The sequence below is a fragment of the Camelus dromedarius genome, chromosome 20 (genome assembly GCF_036321535.1).
Source record: "Camelus dromedarius isolate mCamDro1 chromosome 20, mCamDro1.pat, whole genome shotgun sequence".
NCBI lineage: Eukaryota > Metazoa > Chordata > Mammalia > Artiodactyla > Camelidae > Camelus > Camelus dromedarius.
The window spans coordinates 3,973,157-3,984,799 of NC_087455.1; the positions used below are offsets into that span (position 1 = coordinate 3,973,157).

Sequence of the window (11,643 nt, forward strand, 5' to 3'; positions counted from 1 at the left end):
GATTGGAGCTGATGGGTAATTATGAGGACTTGGTGTCCCACTCCCAGTTCAGATGCATCTCCCAGGACCATGTGAGAACATAGAAGTCCTGGTTTTTCATAACAGAGAGCGTGTTCCCTACCTGGCCTCGTTCCCCCTTGTTCATTCCTCCCCAGTGGCACCCTGATTATTGCCCCAGGCCAAGCAGTCAAGGCAGCCCCTTCTGCATAGCAGGGTACCCTGCTGCCTGGTGTCCACGTGGACCATTCTAATCCCTCCGGGCAGAGCGCCCAGACCGTGGGGTGTTCTTCTGAGGATGTCTGAGTCCTTGCTTTGTGTGGGATGGAAGATGGGAGAGCAGTGCTCATTTGCTCCAGAAGGAACCTGAACCGCCTTCTGTCTCTTTTACTCCTCGGGCAGGTCAACCCGGGGAGCCTGGCTATGCTAAAGATGGGCTCCCCGGCAGTCCCGGCCCTCAAGGGGAGACAGGACCAGCTGGACACCCTGGCCCCCCAGGCCCTCCCGGCCCCCCTGGCCAGTGTGACCCCTCCCAGTGTGCCTACTTCGCCAGCCTCGCCGCTGCCCAACCTGGGAATGTGAAGGGTCCCTAGAAGATTCTGGAATGCCAGGAGACAGCGGTGGATTTGTGAAACTTGAACTCAGAGCCCAATGGGAAGCCAGAGGTCTTGAAGCATTTCAGCCATGTGTTTTTTCTTTCTTTCTTTCCTTTATCATTTATTTTTGTTTTATTTCCTTAAGAGACCTCAAGATTATTAAAACCAACAGATGCTGCCGGTCGGTCAGATTAAGATTAATATTATTATTATTGTTTATTATTATTATTGTTATAATTATTATTATTATTATTTCATATGATAATGCTTTTCAAGTTTTCCCCTCTCCTCTAAAGTTGGGAAAACTTGATTCATGGGGACTGGATTGTCACTTGTTCTCCTGACAGCCCCCATCGGAAGTGTAGCTGCCAATTTTAAGGAAACTCTTGGTGCTATGAAACCCTGCCAGTCACTTGCCAAATGTACCTCTTTCCTCAAAAGGAAACTTTAAGAAAATGAGACAATAGCCTTCTATTCTTCGTTGTGCCCAGAGGTCGCCCAGGGAGAAATTATCCACAAGTCGTCACTTCCCAGGAGAGAGAAGTGAAGCAGAAAGAAGGAAAAATTTGCAGCCACGAGGAATGTTCTCTCCTCCTGATGGAAAGCGCACAGAGAAGAGCTCAGAATCGGTCCTTGGGGAGCAGACTTGGCCACCTCAGGGTTTCAGACCTGCAGAAGCGAAATTACGTCACATGGCTGGCAACAGCTTCGCGGAACGCCATGTCTGGGCCCAAAATGGGGCGTCTGGTGTGGAAAGCAGCTCCTGGGCGCTCATCTGGCTTCGAAGCCATGGAAAGGACCCCTCCCAGCTCCTCGCGGTTGGTGTCACTCATTTTAATTTTAAAACGAGGAGGTCCAGAGACCCATGTGCTCGCCTGACAGTGGGCAGTTGGCCGGGGTGCTGGCCAGAGCTGGGAAGTCTGGGCCTCCAGCTTCCATCTCTGAGACAAACCGCATCGAGCCTGTGTGTAAGCTCCGCCCGGCGCAGACAGGTGCTCAATAAATCCGAGTTTCCTGCTCCTCGGTTCCACGTGGCAGTTCCCTTCTCATCTCCCGCGTCCCCCTGCGCGTGGCCCCTTGGGCCAGGGTGTGTCCTCCTCCCCCGGGGGGTGCACGTGCGTGGCTGGGCCGGCTCCTGGGCGATGGATGCCTCTCCTCTGTGCTGGGTGCTTTAATCCACAGAGGGACCAGGAGTGCAAGCATCCAAAGATGTTGGAAGGTTCCATGTGTGGAGAAGCATTGTTGCAATGATTTCATCATTATTTTGTTTTTGTTTTTGCTTTTTTTTTAATTGAAGTATAGTTGGTTTAGAACATTATATTAATTTCTGGTACAGCATAGTGATTCAGTTATACACACACACACATTCCGTTTCATATTCTTTTTCATTATAAACTATTACAAAGTGATTTTAAAATAGGATCCAAGACCTGCGTCTCTCATTTAGTCAGTCAGTGCTGCATCTGGAGGTCGATGAGTGTCAGGGTTCAGGGGAGCAGTGCCTGTCGGTGCAGAATGAGACGACCCGCCTCCTGGCCCTCTGCTCGCCTGCCACCTCAGTCCACGCACACAACCATGTAAGACATGAGGGTGTGATCATTGCCTTTTCTATTTGAAGAAAGTCTCAGACACCTTAGAAAACCTCTAATCCAGTGACTTTAAAAATGTTGACCATAATCCACTGCAAGAACCAAACTTCTTTGTGACTCAGTATACACACCCCTAAGTACATCTTAGTGATATGGTGCTTACCGTGGCCACACACAATGCCCTCAACTTTTGCTGTTTTATTTCCTTTTTATAAAAATGCTCATCACAACCCACTAAAAAGATGTCACTACCCACCAGTGCGCCACAACCTGCAGCTTAAAAAGTCACACTCTAGTTGAGAGGGAAACTGAGGCACAGGGGAGCCTGTCTCGGGCACAGAGCTTGGTGTAGAATCCATTTCTCTGATGCCCTGAACGTCTTTTTCCTCGTCATGTTCCACTTTGCTTCTGTATGTTAAGCCGTCCCTCACAGGGACCAAGAAGAAGGGTTTTTATATAACAGGAAGAATGAGTTGGCCGAGTCCAAAGATGGTTTTGATGGTCGGGGTTCTCCGACACTCGGGGTGGGTGTAGGGAGAGGCATCCCGGTTTTGTTTTCGGCCTGCTTTTCCTAACTTGTTTCCTAAATTGAGTGCCTGTAAAAACCTTGGTATGTGCAACAGCACGCACTCTGCTGTGGATACGGCTTTCTCAAAGTAGGATGTATCTTAGTGTTGATGGAAAGACTTATGTGTGTTTACGGTGAAAAAAAAAGAGACACCTCTGTCTGTCTCCCCCTGTCTCTCTTCCATATGTCTCCCTGCCCACCCCCACCTCTGACAGACCCCTCCTCCCTCCCCTGACTGCAGTGCGTCTCTCCCTCGCACCTCACGCGGTGTCCCCCTGCCCTCGTCGGTCTCGCTCCCTCAGCGTCTCCAGCCGTGCCTTTTCCCCAGGTGTGGCGCCTGCCCCTCCGCGCTGCCCTTCCCGCTGAGGGCTTCCTCTCTCTGTAAGATCCGCCACACACCCACACCGTGATCCGGGCGCCGTGGCAGAATGAAGGAGGGGTGAGTGGACGGAGCACAGAGTTCAGGTCTCTCGTGAAGCGAGGCGGCCCGGGGCCCCTCACAGGTACATGGAAGCTAATCACAGAGCGTCTGGAGCAAGGCTGGTACGAGGTTTTCATTCTGTGGGTAATATGAAGCGAGTAAAATTTTCTCCTGTGAGCCAGTGATGCGATTTGGCCCGTGTTTCAGAAAATCAGTGATTTCCTGCACATTAGGTTCATGAACCGCTGAGTCAATGAGAGGGAGTAATTAAGAGAGTTTTTTTTTAACATTTTTTATTGATTTATAATCATTTTACAATGTTGTGTCAAATTCCAGTGTTCAGCACAATTTTTCAGTTATTCATGGACATATACACACTCATTGTCACATTTTTTTCTCTGTGAGTTAGCATAACATTTTGTGTATATTTCCCTGTGCTATACAGTGTAGTCTATTCTACAATTTTGAAAAAGAGAGGTTTTTTTTTTTAAGTAAGGAAATGATTGAGAGAGATGGAAAAGGGGAATGCAGGCAGGGTGAGCAGGTCATTCTGACAGCAGCCTAGAGGCGGGAATGGAGGAGAGAGGACCGAAGACCACTGGGAGGCTCCTGTGAGTGGGAAGAGGAGCCTGTGACAGACAGATTCCGTACCCCAGATGGCGGGAGGAGCAGAGGGCTGCAGAGGCGGGGCGGGGAGCGCGCTGGGGGACCCCAGGGAAAGAGGTCGCCTGTCCCACGGGAAGGGCATCTTGCAGGCTTCCCACCAGCCCTGTTCACCAGCGACTTCTTGCTGTCCCTTTCACTGGAGTGACTTTTGTCTCCAGCCTTCTCAAGCGCCACATTATCACAGGTCCCCAGTTGAGAGAGTTTTGTAAGAAGATAAATAGCATGATCACCTCTGTGTCCATCCACATGACGTTATTGCACTGAGCAAACATTAACTGGAGCTGCTGCTGCTAAAACAAGATTAAAATCTAATCAGTATGTTCAAGAACTGCTTGTCCTACCTTCCATGTGAGGCATGAATCTCGGTTCATATTTCTTTGTCTCCTCCACCAAGTTTTCATTATAACCTATGCCATCCCCTTCAGAGATGCAGTCATCTGTTCCACTAGCCCCACTTGCAAAGACCAAGTGGTATTTCACATCTGTGTGAGTGGAGCGGTTGTGTGTCTTTTTATGGTCCCTGTTGAGAAACTGGACCTAGAGCTGTCCTTGGTCCAGCCCAGGGCAAGCTCTCTAGTGTAGGCTGAACAAGGAGAGACAGCCAAGGGATGTTCCTGAGCCTCCTATCCATCCAGAGCATTCGGTTCAGAAACAATAAAAGGACAAAAGGACATCTGCCCCAGGGCCAGGGTGGAGGAAGGGCATTAAAACCGAAGACAGATGGAATGCCAGGTCCCCGCAGAGCAGCCTGTCGGAGAAGCCCCACCTTAGAGACAAGAGCCGTGGATCAGTCCAGAGGTGAGAGCCTTACTGTCTAGAATCAGAAAACAAAACAAAACAAAACTGAGAGATCCTTTAAATGTCAGCTGCTGCAGTAACTCCATACCAGGCACACCACTGGCTTCCCTTCTCATTCAAAAAAAGCCTGATCCCTTACAGTGAGTTGGAGAACCCTACATTATCTGTACTCGCCCCTACTCCATCCTCCCTGCTCCTACACACCTCCTTGACTTACTCTGCTACTTCCTCTAACCCCAGCCCCCTCTGTTTCCACACTAGTTCCTTAATGGGCCTCAGCTATATAAGGTGGATTGCTGCCTCAGGGCCTTTGCACATGCAGTCTCCTTTGTGAACCTCTTTTCATGGATAGCCAAATGACCATATGTCACTTTCTCTGGTCTCTACACAAATGTCAACTTGTAACTTGCAGTAAGAATCTTATACTAACTACCCTGTTTCCTAATTTCAGATTCCTATTTACCTTGATTGTTCTTTGTCTCCACACCAGTTATCGGCATCTAACACAAGTGTTTATTGTCCATCTCCCTGCTCTAGAACGTGGACACCACGAGGGCGGAACTTTGTCATTTACATCACTGTTCAATATTCAGGACCTATCACATTTTCTGGAGCGTATATGGGCTCAACAAATACTTATAGAATGAACGTATAACTTACTGATTCTCTATATGTGGATTAACAATTCTCAGTGAGTCAGGAAACACTGCAACAGAGTCAGGAATTCCTCATTATGTATCACGAGTAATGAGTAATGAGAACAGGTGCTGGTCCAAACATCTGGAACTTGACACGCTTTCCCTAACTTAATCCTCATGAAGAACCTCTAGTTAGGTTTACTAGTAATGTGTCTTTTTTTTCCTTTTTCACTACTGAATTAAAAGAATAAGCACAAGGACAGAAAAATTAAGCAACTTGTCTTAAATTCCACCACAAGTGAAAGGAAGAGTCTGATTTCAGAGTCTGTGTCCTGAGCCACGGTGGGGATCATAAGCGCTGTCACTGAAGAGTTCCAATTTCGCTTCTTTTTGAACACAGGGTGTGATGTTTTCTACATTCCTTGAAGTTAGTTGGATTCTCTATGGCCAAAGAAAAATACACCAGAATACCTTGTGTTACTCCTGGGGTGATGGGGGCAATGTCTTCAGTGTTTTCATGGCCTCCTATTCACCCCACTGGTGGCAAGGGATCCCCACCCTGGGGTTACAGGGACGGCCATTCAGATGGCCTGCACCACTGGACAGATGAGGCCAGCGGCAGTTTATCAGTGACCCCACAGCCCGGGGGTGAGGACGCTGCACGCCACCCAGGGACATGTGGGGCTGCACCTGGGAACACAGTGAACAAGGAGAGACTCTAGGAGGCAAACTTCGTAGCATCAAGAGGGAGGGGTGTCCCCTTGGTTCCGGTGGGCCTATGTGCTTGTCTTGTTTGACTACCTCTGTGGACTGGCAGGGCACCAGGGATTCTCAGGGGTGAGCAGGAACTGCATTGGTCCCCGTGATGAGGGGGCTACTTCACTGGGAGCCTTTTCCACAGGAGCAGAGTGGTGGGGGCCTCGGGGTGAGGCCTCTCAAGGCCCTCCCACTTTGACCAGATGTTGAGGCAATATGCAATATCTAGCCTTGATTTTAGTCCTGATGCCACACAAAGAGGGTGTGGGGTGAGCCTTGTGTCCCTCCTACTTTTGGGGTGATCCTAGAGGGACATATGGAAACAAAGCATCTGTAGGCTGGGCCCCTGACTGACTAGGGTGTGCAGAGAAGCCTTGTGGACCCACACTGAACCCGACTTGTAAAGAGAGAAACAAACTCACGATGACGTGGCAAGCTGACTTCTAACACGGCCCCCAGGGTCCTGCTCCCTGGTGTGCACACCTTCTCCCACTTATTCAGGCCAACAGTGATGTAAGGGCTGCTGTGAAGGGATTTTTGCAGATGTGATTAAGGTCCTGGGTCAGTTTAATAAAAAGGGAGAGTGTCCTTGATGGGCCTGACCTAATCAGGTGAGCCCTTGAAAGAGACTGGACCCCCCCAAAGGGAGAGACTTGAAACACGGAAGGGCGTCTGGAGAGGGCCATGCACAAGGACCTGAGAGTGGTCTCTAGGACCTAAGAGTGGGCTTGGCTGACAGCCAGCAAGAAAATGGGGGCTTTAGTCCTACAACTGCAGGAAATCGATTCTGCCAACCACCTGATGAAGCTTCCCCAGTCGCGCCTCCCGATGAGGACACAGCCCCGGTTGACATGTCAATTTCAGCCCGTAAGACCCTGAGCGGAGGAGTCAGCTAGAACGTGCTGACTCCGACCCACAGACTCAGTGGGGTGATACATCCCTGTTACTTTAAGCTGCTAGTTTGTGGCATATGACTACACAAAAATGCACAACTGATATAGGTGTGCTAGTCGTGTTAAGTGGATGTATGGTTACTATTATTGGTGCCGTTACTACAGTGTCATCCACCCATGTTGACTGGTAAAACCTTTCTGGACAACTGCCTCCTTTGTGTCTCATTCGTCATTATCCAATGACCCAGTTATTCATCTCCTCAACCAGAATATGTGCTCGAGGGAGATCATGTCCACTGTGCTCACTTTGGTGCCCTTGGCATTGAGCTGTGACTGCCACACAGTGGACAGCCAATGAATGCTTATGAAATGAACATGCAAAAGGAGAGGGGAAAATCGTGTCCGCTGGTGGCACCAAGGAGAGAGAAATCAACCGGGTGTGGGGGAAGGAATCCTTCAGGGGGAAACACTCAGGAAGGGTGATGGGGTACGAGAAGGCAGACAAGGTGGGGAGGGACCCCGGGCACAGGTGACGACACTTAAAGAGGAGGCTGGTGACAGCGCGGCCCACGTGAGCCTCTGCCAGGAGTTGGGAGGGGCTACCGGACACGGAAGGGGTGAGATGGGAAATTAAAGCACGAGGCTGTGCGAATCTATCTGAGCACACCAGCGTCTTTAAAATGTCTCACTTCGTTTCTCCACGATGAACTACAGATTCCGATCCAAGTGGTGAAAGCTGTCAGAAGGTAGCGAACAGTCACCAGTAAGTGTGAATGTACAGGGTTTTTTCCCCTCAATAAAAATATAAAACTAGAGCTTGACAGATCACTGGGGGCCAACATTTTTAAAAAACCATACTTTAAAGCTGAAATCCTCATAAAGGTGATTTTGGTCTGACAATTATCTATGATGGGAAGCTCAAACCATTCAGCTGCCAGTGCACACATATATATTCTTTTGCAGCTTCTCTTTATCTGTTTAAGATGCCAGACTGAAAAACTGAACCCATTCGTGTGTTTCAGGATGCACCCGAGACTTGAGGCTTAAAGAAAACAGTAGCTTCTAACTCTCTAGCTCCTACCATGTGCTGAGGGCTCTGTGCGCCCTCCCTCAGGACGCTGTCCAGATTCTGGTTTTCCGTGGAAGAAATGAAGCGGTGGGAAGCTGTCTGGTTTTCCTGGGGTCACAGAAGTGCCTGTTGTACTGTTGGTTTTGCCCCAGGGCTGAGCGATCTCAATGTCCATGTCCTTTCCACGATGGCAAACTCTTCCCGAATTGCTTCTATTTAAATAGCAATTTGGCATGTTGAAACGTGCCTGTTATCTCATGTGTTTCCTCTAAATATTTTGAGATAGCTGGAACATTTTAAAGATGGAGCAATGAATAATTACACACACTAAACTCTGGTCTCCGTTTTCTTCTCCCTCCTCCCTCCTTCGCCTCCTTCCTTCCTTCCTTCCTCCCTCCCTTCTTTTCTTCTCATGCTTTGCTGATCAAACGGATTAATCAGATTGCTAGACCACAATGAAACAAATGAAGAAGGCACTCTGCACTCAAGGAGCTCAGAACCAGTGGTAAAGTCTGATTCAGAAATTCAGACAGTGACAAATGCTGTGATAAAAGAATGTGACATATTAATGAGACCACAAAAGCGGGAATTAATAACCAAGTCCTGATATGGTAAAGCTTTGATAGGCTGCTGGGTGAGTGATGACGGATGCTTGGCTGGGACACACAGGGGCTTGTTCCGAGGAGAGAGAAAACTGTGCTCAAGGGCAGAGACACTTCATTCACTCAGTGGTGGTTTGCTGGCAACTTAGTGTGTGTCAGATGCCACGTGAGGTCTTGGGACGGTGTCCTAGAGGGATGTTAGCTCTCTACCATCATGAAGTTTAACAGTCAGGAAAACAGACTGTATCAGCCCCAGCCCTCTGAGCCGCGGACATCAGCGTTAGATGGAGTGTGTAAGGTAGTTAGAGTTTGCCTGTGTGAGTAGAAGCAAGGCAGGGAGCCAAGAAGAGGCTGGAGAGCAGTCGGACTGCGATGCTGGTTTAACCTTGAGTGAAGGGGAAGAGGAGAGACCGTGGGAGAAGCTGCCCAGGCGGCTGCTGGAAATCCCAGAGCAGAGCCGGCTGTCAAGGAGCCCCCGTCTCCAGGAAACAGTCTGCTTTAGTGTCCCTGCTGTGTGCGGCCACCGGCTGGGAGTGGCCTGTGACCTTGTTACAAACACAAGGATGGACATAGAAGCACAGGGCCTGGGACCCTCAGCCAGTTCTGTTCCTTGTGGTTAGAGGAGGCTGAGGTGCGCGTTCACGGCCACCACAGGGACATTAACCAAGGAACCACACAGAAACGTGCGTCGGGTGCTAAGGAGACACAGGCTCCCACGGGATGGTGAGAGCTGAACAAGCCAGAAGGACAGGAAAGGCTCTCTGGGACGGGACGCGTCGGCTTAGGTGCGAAGCACTGGGCAAAGGGGCAGGTGGCAAAGAAAAGGAGAAGAACTACAGTCAGAGAGAAGAGATGCACGTGGACTGCAGAGGATGGAGCCCATCGGAGGCTCGTAACCTACCCCTGGGGAGGGCAGAGAAGGTAGGGGCGGGATGTGTTTTGAGGTCTGCAAGATAAGCAGAGGCCCCGCTTAGATTTTTTGTTTTGGTTCTAAAACAGGGAGAAACCACTAGAAGCTTTTACAAGGGAGGAGATTTGCATTTCACAAAGTTGGCCCTGGCCGCTGCTGGAAGAGGGGATGCAGCAGAGACTGAGACAGAAGCTGGGAGAACAGTGAACTGGTTGCTTCAGTAACATACGCTTAAGGGGAAGGAAATTGGCCTGAGGCTGCGGAGGTTGGTGGCAGTTCACGAAAAGTGAGCAGATGAGATATTTAGGAGGCAAAAACCCCTGGACTTGTGGTAGATTGGAACCACAAGCTCCAGGGGGTGGTGCCGAGAGGGCACAGACACAAAGACAGTGGGAGGGAATGAGGACAAAACTTGGTGACTGGGCTTCTTATATCCCAAGAGCCAAGGCCCTTCCTGGACCTCCACGTTGTAGCTCTGGACTGACCCTCACCACACAGCCTATGTCCGGGGTCGGGGGCATCTGCCCCAGACCTGCCTTCCCTCTGTCTACACCAAGTCAGAAACTCAGCAAATAATGTTACAAAAGCACGACCTTGCTGGGCAGCAAACTCTCCAACACGGCTCCGTCATATCTGCGCAGGCCGTTTGAAAGCCTGAAAAATTGCTGCCGGACCTCACCAGGTAGACCTCAGCAAAACATGATGTGAACCAGTGCCTGTCACCGGGCCAAGCAAACAGGAGATGCGTTTCCACTGTGAGGCCCCGCGTCCTGAGCCAAAGCTTGGGTGTTGTTATTATTAAGAGAGGAATGAAGAGTAGGCACTAGAGACGGCTTAGCGGTCTTTTCCTCGAAGATGCGCTTTACAACCACACCCTAAATTGAGCTTTAGGCGCCCACTGGCTCTGCAAACAGACATGCAGGATTCAGCATCTCCTCCACGATCAAATCTGCTCAGGCTCAGTTTTCTGAAAATCCAAGGAACTGGAGGTCCATCTTTCACTCTCCCCCTTTGGTTTGGTTTGAATTAGATGCAAAAACGCTATCTGTATTATAGGAAAGACGGCCCTTCAAGGACAATGATAAATGCCAAGTGACAGCCTCCTGGTCCAGGAGGAGATGGAGTGGGGTGGTGGCCCCTGGAGCTCCTCGTCTACCAGAGGCAGAGGGTAGCAGGAAGAAATGCTGGATTACTCACCATGTTTTGTTTGTCTGTTTGTTTTTCAAAAATCATGGCTTTCAGAGACATGGAAACAACCTAAATGTCTGTCGACAGATGACTGGATAAAGAAGCTGTGAGTGTATATACAGATAGATAGATAAAGATATAGATAGAGGGCTGCTACTCAGCCATAAAAAGAAAGAACGAAATTATGCCATTTGCAGCAACATGGATGGACCTGGAGACCATCATTCTAAGTGAAGTAAGTCAGAAAGGGAAAGAAAAATACCATGTGATATCACTCATACGTGGAATCTTAAAAAAAGAGAGAGAGAGACATAAGTGAACTTATCAACAGAACAGAAAAAGACTCACAGACATAGAAGACAAACATAGTTACCAGGGGAAAAGGGGATAGAGAGGTATAAATTGGGAGTTCAGGATTTGCAGACACTAACTACTATGTATAAAATAGATAAACAGCAAGTTTCTACTGTACAGCACAGGGAACTATATTCAATATCTTATAGTAATCTATAATGAAAAAGAATTTGAAAATGAATATACATATGTATGTATATGACGGAAACATTATGCTGTGCACCAGAAATTGACACAACATTGTAAACTGACTGTACTTCAATTTAAAAAAAAATCAAGACTTTCACGTTTATGTTTCTGATTTCCGATGAAAAGCTTTTCAAAATGCCTTGTAGATAGCCTAGGGGTGCCAGTTTTTAACCTCAGATTTTAACTTAATAACCTCTCAGCCACTTTTCCTGTAGACGGAGGCCAAGAAGAGAGGTGCTTGGCTCCGGTCTCATGGTGGTGAGACATCACATTGTTTCTCTAAACAGGCTACCTGTTCCCCAGGAGACAAACACTGTGCTTGCTGCCAAGTGAGGACCCATTGCTGATGCCCCATGAGATCGAGACACCTCTGGTCGTAGAACCAGGTGTGTCTTCACTTATTCTGAAT

The 11,643-nt window shown here is 48.9% G+C and overlaps 1 protein-coding gene across 5 annotated transcripts in view; it reads left to right on the plus strand.

The window, feature by feature from the left end:
* COL22A1 (collagen type XXII alpha 1 chain) overlaps positions 1-1,623 on the plus strand; it is a 213,937-nt gene extending 212,314 nt beyond the window's left edge. For 4 of the 5 annotated variants that reach the window (XM_031439674.2, XM_031439676.2, XM_064476812.1 and 1 more), the window contains one exon: positions 400-1,623. In XM_031439674.2, coding sequence (XP_031295534.1) covers positions 400-590 — 191 coding nt within the window. In that variant the 3' untranslated portion in view covers positions 591-1,623. The remainder of the gene's footprint in view (positions 1-399) is intronic. The other variant, XR_004132600.2, reaches the window with a different exon arrangement.
* The last annotated feature ends 10,020 nt before the right edge of the window (positions 1,624-11,643 follow it).